Source organism: Macaca mulatta, chromosome 3 (genome assembly GCF_049350105.2).
Source record: "Macaca mulatta isolate MMU2019108-1 chromosome 3, T2T-MMU8v2.0, whole genome shotgun sequence".
NCBI classification, from domain to species: domain Eukaryota; kingdom Metazoa; phylum Chordata; class Mammalia; order Primates; family Cercopithecidae; genus Macaca; species Macaca mulatta.
This window is the reverse complement of record NC_133408.1, coordinates 78,581,416-78,605,342: the sequence shown is the minus strand read 5'-3', so window position 1 is coordinate 78,605,342 and position 23,927 is coordinate 78,581,416. Positions and strand designations below refer to the sequence as shown.

The 23,927-nt window shown below is 36.9% G+C and overlaps 1 protein-coding gene across 4 annotated transcripts in view; it reads left to right on the top strand.

Annotated features, from left to right (window-relative positions):
- Positions 1-20,882, top strand: part of VWC2 (von Willebrand factor C domain containing 2) — a 160,117-nt gene extending 139,235 nt beyond the window's left edge. For 2 of the 4 annotated variants that reach the window (XR_001443593.3, XR_013415878.1), the window contains exons 4-5: positions 10,511-10,905; positions 19,914-20,882. Coding sequence is in view for 2 of the 4 variants with exons in the window: in XM_015133564.3 (XP_014989050.3) it covers positions 10,511-10,662 (152 nt within the window). In the remaining 2 variants the exon portion in view is untranslated. Of the gene's footprint in view, positions 1-10,510; positions 11,024-19,913 lie in introns of those variants that run through there. The other 2 variants (XM_015133564.3, XM_077997981.1) reach the window with 1 other exon arrangement.
- The last annotated feature ends 3,045 nt before the right edge of the window (positions 20,883-23,927 follow it).

The following is a 23,927-nucleotide window of genomic DNA, read 5'->3' as shown; positions in this document are numbered from 1 at the left end:
ACCTACATATAAATCATAGAACCATAAAACTCATAGAAGATAACACGGGAGAAAGTTTAGATAGCTTTGGGTTTGGTGATGAATTTTTAGATACAACATCAGTAACACGAATAATAAAGAAAGAATTGATGGGCTGGCCTCCATTAAAATTAAAAATGTTTGCTCTCTGAAAGATGTCAAGAATGAAAGGCAAACCACAGACTGGAAGAAAACATTTGCAAAACACATATGAAAAAACTGTTGTCCTAAATATACAAACAATTTTCGAATAGAATAAAGAGGGAAGAACCATTCCACCCCATTTAAAATGTATTGTGAAGACGACAGACACATAGATCAGTGGAACGGCAGAACACAGAAACAGACCCGCAACAGTATAGCAAATTTATTTTTGACAAAGGTGCAAAAGTAACTCAATGAAAGGATAGGTTTTTTTTGTTTGTGTGTTTGTTTTAACAAATGACACTGTAACAATTGGATATCCATAGACAAAAAAAAAAAAAAAATCTCAAACCTAAACTTAACACCCTATGAAAAATTATCTCAGAATGGATCATAGATTTAAATGTAAACCATAAAAGTATAACATTCTTATAAAATAACAAGAGAAAAAGTTTAGGACGTACAGCTTCTTGATGAGTTGTTAGGACATCAAAAGCATGATCCATAAGATAGAAAACTGATGCATTTGACCTCATTGGAATATAAAATTTTTCCTTTGAAATATAAAAGTTTTCTTTTATCAAAGACCCCTTTAAGATGATAGAAAGCTACAAGCTCAGATAAAATATTTGTAAACCACATATCTGATAAAGGAACAGTACCTGGAACATATAAAGAACACAACATTCAACAATAAAAACACCAAACAATTCAATTAGAAAATAGGCAAAATACATGAAGAGTCCTTTCACAGATGAGGATATAAAATGGCAAACACATGAAAAGATGATCATCACTCGCCACTAGGGAAATACAAATTAAAACTTGAGATATCACTATACATCAATATAATGGCTAAAACAAAAACTTATGACAAGATCAAATGCTGGTAAAGATGTGAGTAAACTGGATTAGTGGTTGGACTGTAAATTTTATAGACATTCTGGAAAACAGTTTGGTAGTTTCTTACAAAACTAAATACACAGTTACCACACAATCCGGCAATTCTGGTAGTTATGTGTATTTCTCCTATGCTTTCAATTAGGAGAAAGACTATGTTCACAGAAAATATTCAACGTTATTTATAACAGCTCAAAACTGGAAAAAAAAAATGCCACTCAGCTGTCAAATTATTAAACTGTGGTACATCCATACCACGGAATTCAACTTACCTGTTAAAAGGAATGAACTATTGACACTCATCACAACTTGGATAGATCTCAAAGGCTTTATGCTGAGTTTTAAAAGCCAATCCCAAAGCCCACTTTTGATACTATATGATTCCACTTATATAGTATTCTTTTAATAATAAAAGAGTAGATATGGAGAATATTATCAGCCCTGAGGGGTTAAAGATGGTGGGGCAAGAGAAGATGCAGTGTGACTATATAGGATGGCAGAAGGAGGTCTTTGTGGTGATGGAACAATTCTGTGTCTTGATTAGGTGGTGATTACACAAAGTTGTATATACAATCAAATAACATAGATTTTTTGCACCTATTATTGAAGCGGCTACCATTGTCTGGGGTACATACCCGGGGTTTGTGGTCTCGCTCCAGGAAAATTTAGGACAGGGACACACACAAGGAGTTTAGGAGCGGAGGTTTAATAGGCAGAAGAAAGTAAAAGGAGAACAGCTCTCTCTCTAGTGAGAGAGAAGGGACTTCTGAAAGGAAAGACTGGCTGGTGGCAGATGCGCTGGATTTTATACTCCGCCTTAAGGAGGCAGTGTCTCATTTATGTAGGTCTCACAGATTGGTTCGATCAGATGTGACGTTTACATAGCATGGGGGAAGGCTGGTTGCCCCCCCAATCTTATTTTGTAAATGAACTCTCCCCTTGGCGGTTGCCATCTTGTCTGCTCCTTACTATACACGTGGCTGGCAGAGTAGGGAAGATGGAGCCGCCATCTTGAACATGTCTAGTCCATAGTTCCTGCTGGTATTCTCTCTTATAAGCTCCCAGCTTGTTTGTCTATGTCTGCAGTGCGACTTTACAGGCTGCTCTTCCTTAGAAAATGATTTGAGGCTGCTTTGCATTAAAAAGAAAAGCTTTACCGAGGACTCCCATACCCTATCTGCCTAAGTGATTTATTCTTCACTGCTATATCATTCTATAATCATGTAAGCTGTAACTTTGGGAAAACTGAGTGAAGGGTGCATAGGACCTCCTACTCCCTTCGCAACTTCCAGGTTTGATTTCAAAAGAAAACAAATTTTTAAAAAGTAGTATGTTTTTATAAAGAAAATAAATGCACATGCATGTAGGTACACATGTTCAGAGGGACTTGGTTGAAAGAATCTCACAATTTGATTATTAGGAATGCTGCTTATAGGACAAAGGCTTTAAAAATTTCAGCAATTAAAATCTGTTGTAAAAATCCAAATTTACATTTTGGTTAAATTTTCATAACTTACCACTTTTATGTGGTTTTGATTCAAAAAGAATTTACCTACTACAAAAGCAGTAACTTTACATCATAACTAAATATTTGAAGCAGGAAAAAATAGCAACATAGCATACATTAATTTTTTTTTTTTTTTTTTTTTTTGAGATGGAGTCTCACTCTGTCACCCAGGTTGGAGTGCAGTGGCACAATCTCAGCTCACTGCAACCTCCGCTCCCTGGGATCAAGCGATTCGCCTGCCTCAGCCTCCCAAGTAGCTTGGATTATAGGCACCTGCCACTGCACTTGGCTAATTTTTGTATTTTTAGTAGAGATGGGATTTCACCATCTTGGCCAAGCTGGTCTTGAACTTCTGACCTCGTGATCCACCCACCTCAGCCTCTCAAAGTGCTGGGATTACAGGCGTGAGCCATCGTGCCAGGCTGGCATATATTAATTCTAATTGTTATCTGAATAATCCCCTCCTTAAACTAAAAATCACTTTAGATGAAGAAAGCTTATTTTAGGAATTTTTAAGGGTCCACATTTACACAGCTTATTTGAAACACAAATTGACCTTCCATCACCTCAATTGTACTGTGTTAAGACAGAAGCAGCGTATTCAACATGGGCAGTTCTATGATGTATTAGAAAAAGGGGTGTAAAAGATAGTACTTATCATGAGAGTAAATGATAGCTATGGAAAGGGACCATTCATCACTCAGCCATCTCCACCACAGCAGCCACTGCTACAGCAGTGCCACTGCTTTTACTCACGCTGTGAAACAACCAGGACAATAGTTCTTCAAAGTCATCAGGGACTACATAAACAAAAAGGAAGCAAATTTTGGTAAATATTCATTTTTTACATTCGAAACATAGCATGTCCTCAAGTTTACATTCCCTCTTAGAATTTCATTGATAATATATTTTAATTTGAGGTAAACCTTAATTTCTGTCATTTAAAAAAGGGTTTTGTTTGTGTGCATTGTACTTTGTGTTTTTGTAAACTACAATACAATAGAAAACTCTACAATGAGAGAATTACTGTCTAATGGAGATGTCAGAGGTGTTTGAACCAGAGCCACTCCATCTTGAATAGGGGCTGGGTAAAATGAGGCTGAGACCTACTGGGCTGCATTCCCAGATGGTTAAGGCATTCTAAGTCACGATGAGATGGGACGTTGGCACAAGAAACAGGTCGGCGCAAGAAACAGGTCATAAAGACCTTGCTGATAAAGCAGGCTGCAGTAAAGAAGCCAGCTAAAACCCACCAAAACCAAGATGGCCATGAGAGTGACCGCTAGTCATCCTCACTGCTACACCGCCACCAGCACCATGACAGTTTACAAATGCCATGTCAACATCAGGAAGTTACCTTATATGGTCTAAAACGGGGAGGAACCCTCTGTTCTGGGAATTGCCCACCCCTTTCCCAGAAAACTCATAAATAATTGACCCCTTGTTTAGCATATAATCAAGAAATAACCATAAAAATGGGCAGCCAGCAGCCTTGGGGCTGCATTGTCTAAGTGGAGTAGCCATTCTTTATGTCACTGGCATCTGTGTGAAGAGACCACCAAACAGGCTTTGTGTGAGCAACAAGGCTGTTTATTTCACCTGGGTGCAGGTGGGCTGAGTCCGAAAAGACAGTCAGCAAAGGGAGATAGGGGTGGGGCTGTTTTATAGGATTTGGGTAGGTAAAGGAAAATTACAGTCAAAGGGGGTTGTTCTCTGGCTGGCAGGGGTGGGGGTCACAAGGTGCTCAGTGGGTGAGCTTTTGAGCCAGAGAAAGGAATTTCACGAGGTAATGTCATCAGTTAGGGCAGGAACAGGCCATTTTCACTTCTTTTGTGGTGGAATGTCATCAGTTAAGGCAGGAACTTGCCATATGGATGTGTATGTGCACATCACGGGGGATATGATGGCTTAGCTTTGTCTTAGAGGCCTGTCACTTTATTCCTTCACTTTCTTAATAAACTTGCTTTCACTTTACTCTATGGACTCACCCTAAATTCCTTCTTGCATGAGATCCAAAAACCCTCACTTGGGGTGTGGATTAGGACCCCTTTCCAGTAACAGGGTAACTAGTTAAAATTATAATAAGGACAAAAAATTCAAAAAAGAACAAAGAGCTAAAGAATATAGTAAATATTAACTGTCAAAAAAATTTAATCATACTATCATAAAATTCTTATCAAGAAGAATTTTTTTTTTAATCACAGCCATGGGGGACAAACATCTGAAGTCCAGATGCTTGTGTCGCCTTCACCCCAAGTTTAGTCTGGACGTTGTGACTCAAGCAAGGGAAACCCAGAATCAATGTTTCTTCTCATTAGTCATTTAGCAACGATAAAGAGATAAATCTCTATATAACTATATTTGAAAGTGTATAAAACCAACTTTCTTATGTGAAACAGCTTGTAAATTGTTGCTTTCTGCCTCTAGGATTGTGTGTTTTAAATCATTTTAACACTTGATGTTTTCGTTGGCTTTTTGCTTTTCCATATGAATATAGGCTTTAGTAATAAATTCCAATAATTTTTATATCTCTTTCTTGCCTGAAGCATATGATTTAAAAAATGTGCTAAGCATTTATATGTTTCCTAAATGCAGGGGGACCAGTTTCAATTGACCCATCAATAGAGTCCATGTTGAATAAACAATGGTGAACGCACACAATGGAGCCGTAAAGAACAAATACTGAGTCTGTGTATGGATGTGGAGTAATAAGCTGGGACATGCTTTTAGGTGAAAAAAAGCAAAGTACATAGCATTAAGAAGTGTGTTACCTTTTGTGAAAGAAAAATGAGGAAATAATTTGCTTATTCTTTTTTTTTTCTTTTGAGATGGAATCTCGCTCTGTCACCCAGGCTGGAGTGCAGTGGCCGGATCTCAGCTCACTGCAAGCTCCGCCTCCCGGGTTTACGCCATTCTTCTGCCTCAGCCTCCCAAGTAGCTGGGACTACGGGCGCCCGCCACCTCGCCCAGCTAGTTTTTTTGTATTTTTTAGTAGAGACGGTGTTTCACCATGTTAGCCAGGATGGTCTCGATCTCCTGACCTCGTGATCCGCTCATCTCGGCCTCCCAAAGTGCTGGAATTACAGGCTTGAGCCACCGCGGCCGGCCAATTTGCTTATTCTTTAAAAAAGTTACACTAGAAGGATAAATTAGAAATCACTGAAAATGATGGACATAATGGCTGGAGGTGGGAGGTAACAGAGGAAGTGGAGAGGATAAATGGGAACAGATGGACCTAATTCTGTTTGCCCGTGATAATACAACCACACAGAGAAGAGATAAGTGACTTTTGAGCAAAATATGTTCACTATAAGAAGTGCAAAATATATATTACTAGGAATGACATTTGCATTGTAATTTTTAAATTACATAATAGTAGGATAAAAATAGAATATATTAAGGATTTTAATAAACAAGAGTCTGTCAACAAAAAGAGTCAAACTCTGTAAAATATTTAAAGAGATTTATTCGGAGCCAAATATGAGTGACCATGGTCCATGACACAGTCCCAGGAGAGTCTAAGAATGTGTGCCCAAGGTGATTGGGACACAGCTTGGCTTTATACATTTTAGGGAGACATAAGACATCAATCAATACATGTAATGTATATATTGGTTTGGTCCTGAAAGGCGGGACTACTCAAAACTAAGGGTGGAGATGGGGGCCACTTCCTAGTCATACGTGTAATTCAAAGATGTTCTGATTGACAATTGCTTGAAAGAGCTATTATATAAAGACCTGGAATCAATAGAAAGGAATGTCTGGGTTAAGATAAGTGGTTGTGGAGATCATAGTTTTGTCATGCAGGTGAAGCCTCCAGTAGCAGGCTTCAGTGCTCTTAGCAGACCTATAAAGGTGCCAGACTCTTCATTAATTCTTTCCTGGATGAGGGAAAAGACCTGGAAAGGGAAGGGGATTCTCTACGGAATGCAGATTTTCCCCACAAAAGACAGCCTCTCGGGGCCATTTCAAAATATGTCAAAGAAATATATTTTGGAATAAAATACATCTATTTCTTTCAGGGACCACTGTCTGTCATGTGATGCCACTACTAGAGTCAAGCTGGAATTTGGTGTCTTATTGCTACAAAAAGTCTGTTTTGTCAGTTTTAAGATCTCTATTTTAATGGTAAAGCTGGTCAGCTGTGCCTGAATTCCAAAAGGAGGAGGTTATAATGAGGCATGTCCAATGCCTAAACCTCATCATGATCTGAGATAGGTTTTCAGGCTAACTTTGGAATGCCCTTGTCCACAAGGAGGGGTCCATTCAATTGGTGAGGGACTTAGAATTTTATTTTTGATTTACAAGACTTAGTGTAAAATGAGATATATAATTAAAATCTAAATACAATAGGATGAGCAAAATAAGTAAATACATTAAATTTAAAGTGTTTCATTGTATGAGAAAAGCTATACAGACACAAATCTAAGAGGAAAATTTTTGAATTATAATTAATATGAATTTATAATTTTTAAAAATGTATGCATATGTGTTTTTATGTGTTCCTATCTGTGACCCCCAGGAAGGCCTAGAAGTGCCACCCCAGTATACTACATGTGATAACCAGGTCTTTGTTCTAAATATATTCTCCACCAAAAGGAAGAGAGAAGGTTAATTACAGATATGGGCAAGATGAGCTGAAGATATCTTCTTAGTTTAGAAATGAAAGAGGCTTTTAATGATTAAAGGAGTGTGGCAAAAAGACATGAGAGTTAGCTTGATGTCCAGATCTCCCATTAGCCAAATTTTGGACAATTTAAACATCAAAAAGAATAAAGACTTCATTGTGTTGCAAAAGACTGAAAAATAAAGATTTTATATTCTACAGTAAAATGCAAAATGAAGAGTTAACTTTAGAATGATAAAAGCTCATTACAAGTGACTATTGCCCTGACATAGAAAGACTAATTCAGGTAAAGACTTTTGCTAGCATTTGTAGAACAACAGGATAGGTGAAATATAATTATCCAGTTTAGCCCTCATGAGGCCCTGTGAGGTCTTATTATTCCCATTAAGGCACACGATAATTAATTTAATCAGTCCCAGATCACATAACTATTAAGTACCAGATTTTTAATCCAGATTTGTCTGGAGATGAGACCTGTCAGTATCTATATCTAAGAATACAGGCCTTCTGGGCAATTATGGTGTGGCTTCTCTGTGCAAAGCACACTGACAGATATTAGGGTGAAGTAAAAGCAGATTGTATTTTCAAATTTACCTCTGCAAAAAAAGATGATACAGAAAAGAAGGCATGCCAAAGAGAGCTCAAGCCAAATGTGACTAATTAGGGAAACTTTTACAACCTAGGCACCATCCGAATGGTCACTGTGGCACTGTTGGCCTTATGGACTAAGGAAAATGCATTGCAGAACAAGGGAGGCAGCAAAGTGTGGAGGCCAGTTGTGTGGGGTGTGGTGGAGTGCAGAGAGGACTATAATATCCTTTTGGGGCCACTGGGTGGGGAGGGGTCTTGAATTTAAAGTCTTACAATTCACCAAAGCTAATGGATATGTGACACTGGGCTCAGACATCATAAATCTGGTGTTTTCAGGTAATGCACATACTGGCCCCCTGGAAACACGGGACTGGCGCTCAAGCAAGAAAGTACAATTGGAACTATAATTTGGGAGTCATTGGCAGATGAATGATTGTTGGGTTCTCTGAAAGAGAAGAGTTCAAGGGCAGAATCTTAGGACAGTGTCTGAGCAGGGGACAAGAAGAAAAGAAAGTTCAGGCCTGGGTGTGGCAACTCATTCCTGTAATCCCAGCACTATGGGAGGCCAAGGCGGGAGGATCTCTTGAGCCCAGGAGTTTGAGACCAGCCTGGGCAACATAGAAAGACCTCATATCTCCAAAAAAAAATTTTTTTTTTTAAAGTTAGCCAGGTGTGGTGGTGTGCTCCTCTGATCGGAGCTACTCGGGAGGCTAAGGTGGGAGGGTCCCTTGGGCCCAGGAGGTTGAAGCAGCTACAGTGAGCCGTGATCATGCCACTGCACTCCGGCCTGGGTGACAGAGCAAGACCCTGTCTCAAACACAAAACAAACAAAAAAGAAAACAGAGTTCAAGGAGGAAGAAGGGGGCACATGCGAGCAGGGAGCCATGTGCAGAGCTGGGCATCCAGAGGCGCAGGCCCTCCACCTCCTGGGCGAACTCGAAAGCCACCACCACAGAACATGAGCTATTGTGCTTAGAATTATTCAAAGGCCAGCTGTTATTCTGGAGTTTGCTGGATTAATTCATTTTTTAAAATTTTGCAGATGGACCTTTTTCATCTCTTTGATGACTTCACACATTATAATTGAACACATTTTAGTTGTGAGCACATTATCAAAGATATTAGAAGCAAAGAAGGGAGGAGAATGAGAATTTTGCAAACTGTTGAAGACAGAAGTTGAGGGCCAGGATGCAGTAATTACCAGTGTTTGAATTTTGGAGGGAGGTGTAGAAGTAGAGCAGTTGCTCATAGTTGAATGAGGTCTGTAGGTATAAACCATAATAGAAAGCCATCAATCTTTAAAAAATAATGTGTTTTAACTAACATTGGAACTCTTTCTGATAGCCATCTCTCCATGTCCTTGATCTTAACATAAAGTGCAGATGTGACACATTTGTTGGCTGATATATTATGGCTGATATAGAATTGATTGAGAATTACAGAGATCCTCGATTCTCATGGAAGATTGTGAAAGATACACTCCTGCAGCACACTGAGATCGTGCTTCTCAAAGCGTATCCCCAAACAAGCCGCATCCACATCACCTGAGAACTTATCAAAGCAAATTCTCAGGCCCCAACCCAAACCTAGTGAGTCACAAACTCTGCAAACAGTGTCTTCAGCAGCCCTCCAGGCCATTGCAATGTATGGGAAAGTTTGAAAAGCTGCCCTGGGAGGCCTGGAAAGTACACTGAATTTATGTCACTTCAAGCAGTTTGCTTGTTTTAGGGTATCTCTGCCGAAAGTGTCCTGAAGAAGACTGGTTCTTTGAAGGTCTTAGTTATGCTTTTTCTGTGATTATTTAGAATTAATTAAATCAAATGGTTGCAGATTTTAGCCCCCAAATGGAATAGTTAATGAAAGTCACACTGTTGTCTCTTACAAACATTTTAAATGGGCTGGGCGCAGTGGCTCACACCTGTAATCCCAGCACTTTGGGAGGCCAAGGCGGGCAGATCACGAGGTCAAGAGATGGAGATCATCCTGGCCAACATGGTGAAACCCAATCTCTACTAAAAATACGAAAATTAGCTGGGCATGGTGGCATGCTCCTGTAGTCCCAGCTACTCTGGAGGCTGCGGCAGGAGAATCGCTTGAACCCGGGAGGCGGAGGTTGCAGTGAGCCGAGATCGCGCCACTGCACTCCAGCCTGGTGACAGAGCAAGACTCTATCTCAAAAAAAAAAAAAAAAAAAATTAAATGACATTGGTTTCATTTCAGAACAAAAGTAGAGTACTTCACATTACTGAAACTATAACTTTGCCACTGTCCTTCATAAAAGAAACTGAATAAAATATGTGCCATTGGCCGGGTGCAGTGGCTCATGCCTGTAATCCCAGAACTTTGGGAAGCCGAGGTGGGTGGATCACCTGAAGTCAGGAGTTCAAGATCAGCCTGGCCAACATTGTTAAACCCCATTTCTACAAAAAATACAAAAATTAGCTGGGTATGGTGGCATGCCCCTGTAATCCTAGCTACTTGAATGGCTGAGGCAGGAGAATTGCCTGAATCTGGGAGGCGGAAGTTGCAGTAAGCCGAGATCGTGCCATTGCACTCCAGCCTGGGTGACAGAGCAAGACTCTGTCTCACAAACAAATATATACATATATATATATACACACACACACACACACACACACACATGCTGTAATGCTTAATACCTAACTATGTACATTATATATTTATGCACACATATAGCATAAAACATTTTTTCTGCATTTCAGGTCCAAACTGCTTTGCAGAAACCGCGGTGATCCCTGCTGGCAGAGAAGTGAAGACTGACGAGTGCACCATATGCCACTGTACTTACGAGGAAGGCACATGGAGAATCGAGCGGCAGGCCATGTGCACAAGACATGAATGCAGGCAAATGTAGACGCTCCCCAGAACACAAACTCTTGACTTTTTCTAGAACATTTTACTGATGTGAACATTCTAGATGACTCTGGGAAATATCAGTCAAAGGAGAAGACTTATGATGAGGAATAATGGAAAATTGTTGGTACTTTTCCTTTTCTTGATAACAGTTACTACAACAGAAGGAAATGGATATATTTCAAAACATCAACAAGAACTTTGGGCATAAAATCCCTCTCTAAATAAATGTGCTATTTTCACAGTAAGTACACAAAAGTACACTATTATATATTAAATGTATTTCTATAATCCCTCCATTAGAGAGCTTATATAAGTGTTTTCTATAGATGCAGATTAAAAATGCTGTGTTGTCAACCGTCCTCACTGTGTAACTGCATATCTTTTTCAGTTCTGATTCCATCATCCGGGAATGTTCCCCCTGCACATTTTCACAGGGCAGAGTCACCCATGAATGGATCATAAGATATTAGGACCAATTTCCACTGAAACCCTGTTTAAACTCTATTTAATTACAGACATATCTCTAATGTTGATGTCTACTTCACATAAATATATTTCCTTCTTATAATAATATACTGCTTTTATCTGCTTCATTCTCAATCACTTGTGAAATGCAGGTATAAAGATCACTAACTCACACTTTCTCAGTTCTTTCCCCTAACCTCCTATATTGTAGACCATAGGTAAGCACATACATATATTTCATTCTTATTTACATTATTTTTCTCTTCTAAGCATAACTTTAATTCATTCCCTAAACTGAGGAATAAAGTAGGCTGGAAAATTTGCATTACTGTTCCATCAAGCTGAAGCAGACAACAAAATAGGGGAGGAGTCCTTTAATTCTCCTAGGAGAGTTAAGGAAAATCAAACTCCTAAGCAAGTTCATATACCTGAAATCTAAATGTGCTACATATATCTCAGCTCTCAATTCAGTGGAATCATATTCATCATCAGACTGAGTCATCTATTCTCCATAAACTACACAGTAAAATCTTGACTGATAACCTTGAATCAGCCACCCTTTACTAGCAGAGTGAGAAAGCAGTTATTCTGTTAAAACAAAGCTGAAGACCAAGTGTACTCCACAACTTTCCTATAGCTATAATTCCAAACCAACTTCTTTTCTCTTCATTTGAACAGAGAACATGAAAAGCCACTGCAAAGTCACGCTAGTCTAATCAATGCATAATAGAAAATAGTTCTACCTTTATCAATCATATCAGCATGTAGTGTGTTGATGAAAGAGGTAATTGGAGTCTTAATAGGTGTAGGATAAGAAAAGCAAAACTATAATCACTATTTATGTCTTTAAAGGATTAAAATATATATAATCATTGTTTGAAGCCTCTAAAGATATTTTTTATACTTTTGTTTATTCTAAAATTTTGCATTAAGAACCTATTAAGTACAAAGCATTTGTGATGACAACAAGGGAATAAGGCTTGATTTCTTGCCTTCTTGGACTTTTGGTCTCTGGCATAAGAAGTATATGAAGTTATAATGTATTGTGTTAGAAGCCAAACTGGAGACCAGCAAATGGAGATTAGAAAGCCTTCCTAATGAGAAGATGGAGAACATGAAAAAATCATTATATAAAAAATGATTCAATCATTAAAGATTGAATAATATTCAAGAAAAATGGATACACCTATCATAGTTGAAAAATTAAACTATTGTGGACTTTAGTAAATATAAAGATGCCACGGACTGAGTCATCAAAACATTACATATAGTCATTTTTATCTTGTTCATAAAGAACACTTTGAGCCAAAGGGACTACCAGTACATAGATTTCATGAAAATACTCAGGGGAATTATTAGCTAATTGCTCTCAGGTGTAATCAGCTTTCCAAAATTTAACCTTTGTATTCAAGAGTGGTAGACATTGGCCATCCCTCCTTTATTCAAGGATGGATTGTTTGAGACACAGTTATTTATAGTTGTCGCTTTGCTAATAAATGGCCCTAGCCCCCATGGGTAGGTGGGCCATTAGTAACCTCTTCTCTCTCCATCAGGCATGATGCAATTAGAGACTCAATCCATGCAGCTCAAAGTCTTCCTGTTTCCCTTAATAATAATTCCTGCCAGAACGGATGATGAGCTCTGAAATAATTGCAGTGGTGTTTTCAATGCTGTGAGAATTTCAGAAAACCTAGTATTTTGTTGCATATAGAGAATGAACCCAATATCATCTTGGAAAATTAACTGACTCACTTGCTCTAAACTTAGTTTGACCTGCAGCGTCACAGGCACACACTCCTAAGCACTAAAACTCAGTGGTTGTTATTACACCAAAGTAACTCCCCTCCCCATCTCTGATTTCAACCCCCTCATTCCTCTCTCCTCATAGAAATAATACATAAACCAACCCACGGAAGAACTTGAATTTATGACACTGCACATACTCATGAATAACAATGGCATTATTTGCAATTTTGTCCAAGATCAACTTCTTCTTGCAGTTAGATTTTCACAAATATATAGCTATCTCAGATTGACATTCTATTTTCCTCCCCTCTGTTGTCAGAGAACTCTTTGCTGAGATGATCAACAACAAACTGTTCTATTCAGTAAACATCATAACTTCAATAACTGCCCAATAAAAAAGGAAAGTATAAGTCACTCAATTTCAAAATAATAGTGTTTGGAGATAGCACAGAAAAGGCGGCCTCAGAATTCAAGTATAGAAGTTCTGGAAAAGCCATAATCATTAAAATTCAAATAGGCCTGCTCTATAAGTACCTAATAATTGTTAAATGATTTGTTCAACTTAATAAACTAAACCATGCTTACAAATGTATTAATGAATTTATTTCAAATTTTCAACCTATATTTAGATCTGAAAGTATAAAGCTACTTATGTAAGCAATAGAGTGGTTCTGGAAATTATCTGGTGTCTTAGAGGTTTTCAAGTTAAATTCATTCTTTCAGTGATATGATATTTACTTGTTGGGTGGATTAACAATACTTTTTATTGACATTTCCCAGAAGTCTTGAGAAAAGTCATTTCAAAAACTTGTATTTCATCCCTGCATGCAACAAGTATTAGATGCACTCCAGTCTGGGCAAGTCCTGCTACAATGTTGCTGCTAGTGCAGATGGAAAGGCACAGTATCCTTGACATCAAGGGGTCTGTAAGCCTTGAAACTAATTTAGGTTTGATTATAATACTTCTAATCTTTTGATACTTAGAATTTCATCGTCTGCTTTGTGCAGTAAAACATGCTGAGAAGAGTTCTCATAAAGTTTTAAGTTTGTAACATCAATAATATGTTTAATAAACTCTCCTCCCTACTTCTCCAACATAAATGTTGCATTTATATAAGGTTAAAAGTCCTAAAAAATCAGAAAACTTAGATGTTTAATTTTTGTTTTTATTTTAAGCAGTGAAATGGGTTTTTAAATGTATACATTATCTGGAACTTACTATTTCAAACAAGCATTGTTGGAAACTAAATCAATTATTTTAAATGTGGACTATTTAAACATGTAGAAAACAAAATTATGGACATAAACTATGATTTTAAAAATATTAACAATTTGCTAAATTTGTTTCAATGGGCAAGAGATCAATCCTACTTTTCATTATTCTTTTTAATATCGTATTTTTCCCCAACATAATGTAATGAGAAAAGAAGAGTATCAGATGTACAAATAAGCACCATTGGTAAAAACATACATGCTTCTTTGGCCAACATAATTTGTAACTTTCTTACTGAACCTACTTACCTACTATATTTTTTCCCTCACTATTAGCATCTGATGGTTGATACAGTCAGTAATTCTTCTGAAGAATTAGATTAAGAGAGAACAATTTACTTATTCAGGAATAAGTGCATTTTTACAGCACATATTTTTCACAATCCAGCTGCAACTTCCAAAGATCAGGTTCTCATTGCTCCATAGCACAGTTTAAATAGCCTACTTATATCATATCCTCACTCCACACCAACCACTTCAGTCTATTATTTTAGTTTTCTAAATGTAGATCTAGTTTTCAACTGAATTCTTTATTTTGAGGATCACAATCACACACAAAATAACATCCAAACTCCTCAACATGGAAGACTGGTGTCTTCACAATTAGATCATGGACTACACCATGACCCAGGCCCCTGTGGCTGGTGAGACTTCTGGGCCCTGGGTACCACTCTAAACATGGTCTCTACTATCTCAGATCCTGCCCTGAGTGTCCTTTGCAGCACGTTGAGATATTAGCCATTTTCAATGTCCAATTCAAGTGCCATTGCTGGTAAGAAGACTTCTGTAGTTCTTATCGGAAGAATTGTCACTCTATGTCCCAGTAATATAGTACTAATTTGGTTTCTTATTTTAATATATCATTTATAAATCATACCATAGTTTGCATAATAGTTAATTTTATGCCTGCTTCTATTATTTACAAATCCCTTTAGTTTGGGCTGTGAGACATTCAATCCCCAAAACATCACCCAATTATCTATATGTTAAAGGCTTGTTGAATTGTATTCAATCTATTAGTTCAGAGTTATTTGCTATTCTTGTTTAAGGACAATGTATATATTAAAGAGCAACTAAAAGCTCCCATTACTGTTTGCCAACCCAGTTGTCTTTTGATTTCTCTGTCAATTTGCAAGTATCAAATATCTAAGTCACAGAACCCAGAGACACACCAAATACCCCATGGTAGTTTTAGGATGAACTCTAACAGCTATTGGCTATTTCTGGTGCAAGTCAGAAAAAAATTGCTTTTAGTGTGAAATTTTTGATGCTGAAGAAAGTTTATTGTATTGAAGAGACACTGGCCCTTTATGAAAAAGGAGGTCAAGTTTACAGTTTTGATACTTATTTACTTTCTTATTTTTAATTTTTGGAAAACAATTTTCTTAGACTTTCATTTGTGGTATTGAGTATTTCTGCGTGTTTTAATCTTTCTACATAACGTAATTAAACACCTCAGTAGGTATCTAGTGAACTGATAAAATAATGAGCTGAGTCATTTGTACAGAAATATAGTAGCTTCCATAACGTGAATGATAACTATTTAAAAATGATGATTGTCGAAATTTTACTAGTGTCAAATTTCACTTTAAATTTTGCAAAGCACCTGCTGTTCTAGCCTTAACATAAAAATTTAGAAACTAACTCCAATGCCTAATTTTTAAATGAATAAATCCCACTGAATATTAAGTGACACTGACAATCACCCTGAAAAGTATTCAGCCAAAGTTTCAATAGAATTAGGAAACTGACATGAAAATGTGCTCTCAGTGCTTGGCCCATGAGCAGTTTATGATTTAAGACGTGCATACTGTTTAACTCTTTCCTTCAAAGGTAGAAAAGTACATAAAGCCCCTGGCTGACCTATTATACAGGCACAGAATTATCAAAAACAATCAAAGTCAATTTAGTATATTATGAATACAGCCTAATGACTAAACACAATTGCAAATATTGTGACTTTAGTTTTTAATTCAATTTTCAATAAGTAGAAATATTTCTCAATTTTATTTAGTATCTAATTACATTAAGACCAACGCATACATTAAAGTGCATTTATATGATTAATATTTAATGATCATTATTTTACTTAATGATTAATATTTTCTGTTATTTGAATTTCTGTAATCTATGTTTTAAAAATAACTGTTTCCAAACACATTTTATGGAAAGATTTCATTTTTCCATTTCCTTTATTTTTATATTTACCTTGTCAAATACATACAATTCTATTTTTATTTCTATTAGAATTCAGGGTTTATTCTTTTCCTAAGCATATAATTCTTATAATTATAATGGAAAAAAGTGAGAAGTATCCCATAAGTACTATAAACCTATGAAACTATTAATGTTCTTTATATTACCAAGGAGTTTTAGTTTTAAAAAGCCATTCTTAAGCAATCAGTGAATGTATATCATCAGCCAAAAGTTATGCTAGGTTTCCTTCACTTATTATCACATTTAACCTCACAATTCTCCCAAATTGTGGGTAATACTATCCCCTTTGTTGCAGAAAAGTAAATATAGGCTCAGGGAAATTTTAAAACTGCCTTAAGATTCAGTCTGGTGAATGAGAGGCTGAGTTAAGAATCCAAATCTGCTTTATACCAGAGCCCATGATTTGAAGTCTTACCATTTTTCTTTAGGTCAGGGACCTCTAGAAATTAGACAGAAATTTCCAAAATGGTCTTTTACCCCACTCCCCATAAATAAGATAATGAATAGCAACACTGACCCGTAATTCTAGAATATCAATCTTGATACTTGTCAAAGTAAATAGTAGCTTCTCACAAAAATGTTGTGACCTCCCTAGTCTAAATGCTTATGCTATATGTTGATTCCTAAATCTAGATCGCTTTTTAAAAATAGTATTGAAGCATCAGGTTGTTCGGGTATGATTCTCACATTGAAATTTACAAAATACAACCAAATATTGTGACCCAGTTTTTCTGGAGCCAAGAGAAGTAAACTGCCATTTATTAGGTGATGATTATATGGCAAACACTACAATTTCTTTTTTTTTTTTTTTTTTTTTTTTTTTTTTTTTTTGTTGAGACGGAGTCTCGCTCTGTCGCCCGGGCTGGAGTGCAGTGGCCGGATCTCAGCTCACTGCAAGCTCCGCCTCCCGGGTTTACGCCATTCTCCTGCCTCAGCCTCCCGTGTAGCTGGGACTACAGGCGCCCGCCACCTCGCCCGGCTAATTTTTTGTATTTTTTTTAGTAGAGACGGGGTTTCACCGTGTTAGCCAGGATGGTCTTGATCTCCTGACCTCGTGATCCGCCCGTCTCGGCCTCCCAAAGTGCTAGGATTACAGGCTTGAGCCACCGCGCCCGGCCAACACTACAATTTCAAATTTCAAATTCTTTTATCTCATTTATTCTTTTTTATCAACTCTGCTGTATTGATGAGGAAGTCAACATATGGTGGGTCACTTACCCAAATTTCGGTGATGAGCTGGGCGCAGTGGCTCACACCTGTAATCCCAGCACTTTGGGAGGCTGAGGCAGATGGATCAGGAGTTTGAGGCTAGCCTGACCAACATGTGAAACCCCATCTCTACTAAAAATACAAAAAAAAAAAAAAAATAGCTGGGCATGGTGGCACATTGGGAGGCTGAGGCAGGAGAATCCCTTAAACCCAGGAGGTGGTTGCATGAGCCGAGATCGCCTCAACTGCTCTCCAGCCTGGGTGACAGAGTGAGACTCTGTCTCAAAAAAAAAAAATCAGTGATGGTACTGTGGCCAAATCTGTTGGGTTCCAAAGTTATCCTACATGGGGCACAGTCAGGACTGGAATGGATAGTCTACCTGCTTCCAAATATTCTTCCCTGGGAAGCGGCTGTGAGTCTTACTGAATCGATTTATTCATTGCATTCTATGTGTCAAATGCAATTTAGGCCTGAGTGATGGTCATATATGGTCTTTGGACCCATGAAGCTCTGAGTCAACTATACCAGCAGATATTCTTAAACTAATAAAAAAAAAAGTGATGGCATCACATGCCATTTTGAACTTTTGCATTAAAGTCATTAACTTACATCAGTATTACGATTTATACTTTTAAGCAGAGTTTTGCCATTTTCTGATACACAGTAGCTAGTGATAAAATTATGAAGTTACTATTGTATGGTCCAATGACATAAAAACCTAAGTGCCTGCTTGGGCTACTTATACTCTGCAGTATACCCTGGTTTATTGTAAGGATTAAATAAAAAATCCTCACAAACCTCAATTTAATATAGATTAATTATAAAAGTAATCTACCCATGTTACATAATGTTAAATCTGTAGTTTCAAAGTGTATGCTATTTCTTAAAACAAAAACAAAGATTATCCCCACTCCAAACAATAACAGCAATGGTGAGGGTCGTGGGTGGACAGAGGTAGTCCCACCCATCCCCAGGGGGCTCAGCCACCAGCGGCCAGGTCTGTCAACTGCTCCCACCTGCCCTGTTTTCTCTCAAGAAAAAGATTTTCATTTTAAGATAGGCATCAGTGCAATAAAGGAGCTTGATACAAAAATCATTATGTTCTATATATGTTTTTGTAGGTTGTAGATTAATTATGGCCAATTAATACTTTAAAATATTTATGTTACAAATAACACTGAAGTGAGATTCAAAATTGTGCCCTCTATTGAAGCCAAGAAAGTAAATGTCTTTAAAATAAACATAATGGTGTTTTTTTGGTACAATAAACAGCATACCTACACTTCAGAGGACAAATCATGTTATATAATAACCAGGAGGGAAAGTAAAAGGAGACATTAATTTGGATATGGAAGCAAAATGGAAATGCTGAAATTCAGATTAATATAGAGCAAAACAGAGGTTTGTCTGAAACATTTAAAATATTAAGAAGTATGACTTAAAAACTCAAACATTTTACTACACAATGAATCCTTTTCTTAAGGAAAAAAGGAAAATAATAAAAGTGGTATTTGGATGAGATAATTTTCCTTTAAACTTATTCCTCAGAATGATGTAAATTTTCCAGCTGGAAGCTCATCTTTCTATACATGCATGCATCTATACAAATGGTAAAACAGTTACTCTGTCAATTCGCTGGGATAGGAAAGGTGGATATAAATATAAGCTAGAGTCTGGTTAAAACAAAACAAAACAAACAAAAGACAAAAGAAGCACTGCACTGTTGGCCAGAAATTCCTTTTAAGTCAGACTTAAGTCCACAGAAAGTTGGACCTACGCAGTGAAGGATGTAGGGGAACAGAGAGAGACTGCTTGGCCAAGTTTGCTATTCTCGTTTGTCTATGTCAGTACGGCTACGTAAAGTTCACAACTATTTGCACATAGCTATAAATATAGCATGAATAATACACATATGTATTTAATTGTGTTATTTACTATTTATAATTTGAATTGATGTTTAAAATAATTTTAAATACTTATTCCATAAACTCAGTATTTGAAAATTTAAAAAAAAAAAAGTCATTTTAAATAACATCATTTACCAAGTCTGAGTGATGCTTTACAAGGTACCCGATGAATGTAAAATTATAGCTTTTAGTCTTCATTTCTAATAGACTGTTATAGGGAAAATGTACTAAAATGTTGTGCTTATTACATTTATGAATTTCAGACAGTTTCTATAGACTGAGAACAATGAAATGTTTTTATACATTATTTGGTGAAAGTTTTCCAGTAAGTGTTCATATCCTGCACAAATTTTATTAAAGAACATCAATTTTACATAACAACTGTAACCATTAATAAATCATCAGTCACCACTTTTCCTGCATGTCTGACAGATGGAGAACACTGTGCTTAGTGTTGAAGATACCAAAGGGAACTCAAGTGAGGGGAAAAGAGGAGAGCAAACTGATCAAAAGGGAATGCCCATGATGCTTTCAGGAAACCAGGGTGAGAACATGCTGGCTGGAGGATGGGTCTGGTTTCCAGCAGAGATGATAGGAGTTAAAAGGCATAGGTGAGTTGTTCCCATCCCTGGCCTGGGCCTTACTCCATAGCTATAGAAACATAGTCTCTAGAAACAAAGGCTAGAGCATCCTTTTAACATTTCTATCATAAGTATTCTCAATAAACGTTTGCAATTTATTTGCTTTAATGTAACTTGGCAGTAAAGACTCTGGCCTTTGGAGGTCTGATTCTAATCCCAGTTCTACCACTTACCGGTTATTTATCAGGTACACGTTACCTACCTCTCTGTAACTCAGATTGCTCATCAGTAACATGGGGAGAGTGGTATCAACCACTAAGAGGATTAAATGAGTGAATATTTGTAAAACACGTAGCCTAGAATAAATATTTATAAAGCACAAGATCTATTTAAAGTGTTTATAACATAATACATTGGAATATGAGACTATTGAAATTAAAACATTTTGAAGATTCTAATAAATGAATAATTTAGTGCTCATTTGAAAAATATTTTATCATCATGTTTAAATTTAACATATAATTTATATCTTAGTTTTTATCCCATTTATATATATATTTGCCAGAAAAATGTTTTGTAATACCTTAATTTTATGTGGAGCTGAATTTAAATAATTAGGCCTAATTTGTATGTGTTGTTGGATGGGTATGTGTATTGACCTGATTTATAAAATAAAGTATTTATTAAACTGGATTTTGCACTTCCAGGTAGAGTCACATTTAAGATAATCCTTTGAAATATTTTAAAATATTTTGAAAGTAAATTAAGCAAGATAAATAAAATGTATGTACGTCATTAAAAATATTTAAAATGCTTTAAATATTTTGAGTTATTTAAAATATAATCCCTGAGGCTCACTCAAATATATAACTTTTATTTCTCTTATTTAAATGAAAGATGGACACTGCTGTACACTGAAGTAGCATCTATAATACAATATCCCAAGGAATTGACTGTGATAATACATTTCTACTTTGTCATTTCTAAAAGCAAATGTAATGATTATGAAACCACAAATCGAGAAATATGGACTAACAGTAAGTAAATACCTTAGTTTCAGATTTTTTTTTTTTTTAAATGGAAACACTCTAGAGGCTCCTCTGCACTGGCTTGGAGAAAGGCTTCTTAAAAAATAAATAAAAAACAAAAATTATTTTTTCTTAAGGCTAAGAACTTCCCATTCCAGAACTGGAAGATTAGGCAATTTAGAACAATCATCCTGCCAAGGGCAAATGGAAAAGCTGGGCAGAATAAAGAGTTCTTCCTGAAGCCAGTGGAGAACTAAATACTTAGCAAAACCTACCAGACCAACAGCTGGAAAAGTCCAAATTAGAGTTTAATCTGGCATTCTGAGCATTTTTCCCTGAGTAGATTTCCTATTGGAATAGCATGCTGAGAAGCTGAATAGCACTTTTTGACATTTCATGGAAAAAATGGAGCAAACTTTAGAGTCTGGGTATACAAAGGCGGGTGACCTCCCCATATGTGTTTGTGGCCCCACGGGGCTGCATTCAAGGTGCACAGCTGATCTGAGGCTACACAAATACAATGGAGCAGAAACAACAACAGGTTCAGAATCACAGTCTCCTAATGATGGAATAATCAGACCTAGATATAAAATAAATCTATATTCAAAGGCTATAGGACAAAATCGGAAATTTCAGCAGAGGATTAGAAACCTAAACTGACCCAGCAAAATTGAAAAGAACCAAAAACAGATTTTTTGAACTGCAAAATGTAATAACTGAAATTAAAGACTTCGTTGACTGGATTTAACAGATTAGGAACAACTTAAGAGAAAAGAGTGAATCTGAAGACAGATCAAATGAAAAGAAGTACAAATAGAAAATGCATAAGAGGTAAAGAATATAGCACATATTAAGTTGAAGTTTCAAAAGATGAAAAAGGATAGAATGGAACAGAAAAACAATAGTTAGAAAATAGCTGATGGCCTTCTAAAGTTGATGACAGACAATAAAACAAAGAATTCCCAAGTAGCAGCACTACAGTGAAAGGAAGTAAAAATGACAATCATAAAGGCAGCCAGAGGAAACAGACAGATTCCATGTAAAAAAGAATTATGACAATTGTGAATGTTTGATGCATGTTTAATATTCTTATCTTTGCACAATTCTGAAGGCAGTTAAACATCTTTAATATGCTGAATGAAAAGAACTGCCTACTTAGAATTCCATACACATAATTAGTGCCCTATATAGCATACAGCTGTGACTTATTAAGATCTAATACTTATTGATGCTTTTATCACTTTTACAGACAATGCATTAACTATTCCCTCACCATGTCTACTGTTTTGCTGTATCTTAATTCTGTGTGTTTTAAATCTGAAAAGTTCTTCCTCCTCCTCCTCCTCTTCTTCTTCTTCTTCTTCTTCTTCTTCTTCTTCTTCTTCTTCTTCTTCTTCTTCTTCTAATACTCATTATCCATTTAGCCACATTCCCACATTTGCCATTTTCTTGTTTTTTATTGCTTCCTTCACCTTTCATTGTAAATCTTTTTCCTCTGCCTGAAGAATACTCTTTAATATTTCTTTTGGTGAATTTCTACTGGTGGTAATTTTTTCAGCTTTCATTTCATTAAGAATCTGCATTTTTAAAGAATGAGGTTATAGGCCGGGCACAGTGGCTCATGCCTGTAATCCCAGCACTTTGGGAGGCCGAGGCAGGTGGATCACCTGAGGTCAGGAGTTCAAGACCAACCTGGCCAACATGGTGAAACCCCATCTCTACAAAAATACAAAAATTAGCTGGGCATGATGGCAGATGCCTTTAATCCCAGCTACTCGGGAGGCTGGGTCAGAAGAATCACTTAAACCCGGGAGGCAGAGGTTGCAGTGAGCTATCATGCCATTGCACTCCAGCCTAGGTGACACAGCGAGACTGTCTCAAATAATAATAATAACAATAAGGTTATAAAATGGTAAAAGCACAAATAAGTACTAGATCTTGATAAGGCAAGGAGGCATACCATAATTTATAGGGTAATTTTTTATATGTAACAGTGGAATGAACAGGAGACAAAATGTTCATAAAATACATAAATACCTGAACAACAGAATTAACAAAGCTGACCTAGGAAACAGGTGCATAATTCTTCATGAAAAAGTTACAAAATACAAGCACGTGGAAAATTTATAAACAATGACTTTACTCTGAGCTATAAAGAAAGTTTCATTATAAAACATTGACATCACATGAATTACGAATTCTGACAATTCAATTAAACTATAACTCAACAAGAAAAACTATTAATAAATAAAATGTCTCCATATGTTGCAAATTAAGAAACAAAATTCCAAGATGGGTGAGGTGGTACACACCTGTGGTCCCAGCTACTCAAAGGCCAAGGTCAAAGGAGGTCACAATAGAATGGGGCTGTCAGTAGAGACTCTGCAGTGTTAAGAAGATAATCAAATTATATTATGGGAGACTTCTGGCTCTGTCAAGATAGACTAGCCCCATTTCTCCCGGATTCTCCCTCTTACTAGTAAAAACCCTTGACATAATACAACAAACCACCATAAAAAACACTGAAAGTTAGGCCAGGCACGGTGGCTCACGCCTGTAATCCCAGCACTTTGGGAGGTCAAGGTGCGCAGATCATGAAGTCAGGAGATCGAGACCATCCTGGCTAACATGGTGAAACCTCGTTTCTACTAAAAATACAAAAAATTAGCCTGGCGTGGTGGCGGGCACCTGTAATCCCAGCTACTTGGGAGGCTGAGGCAGGAGAATGGCGTGAACCTGGGAGGCAGAGCTTGCAGTGAGCCAAGATCGCACTGCTGCCCTCCAGCCTGGGCGACAGAGCAAGACTCTGTCTCAAAATAAATAAATAAATAAATAAA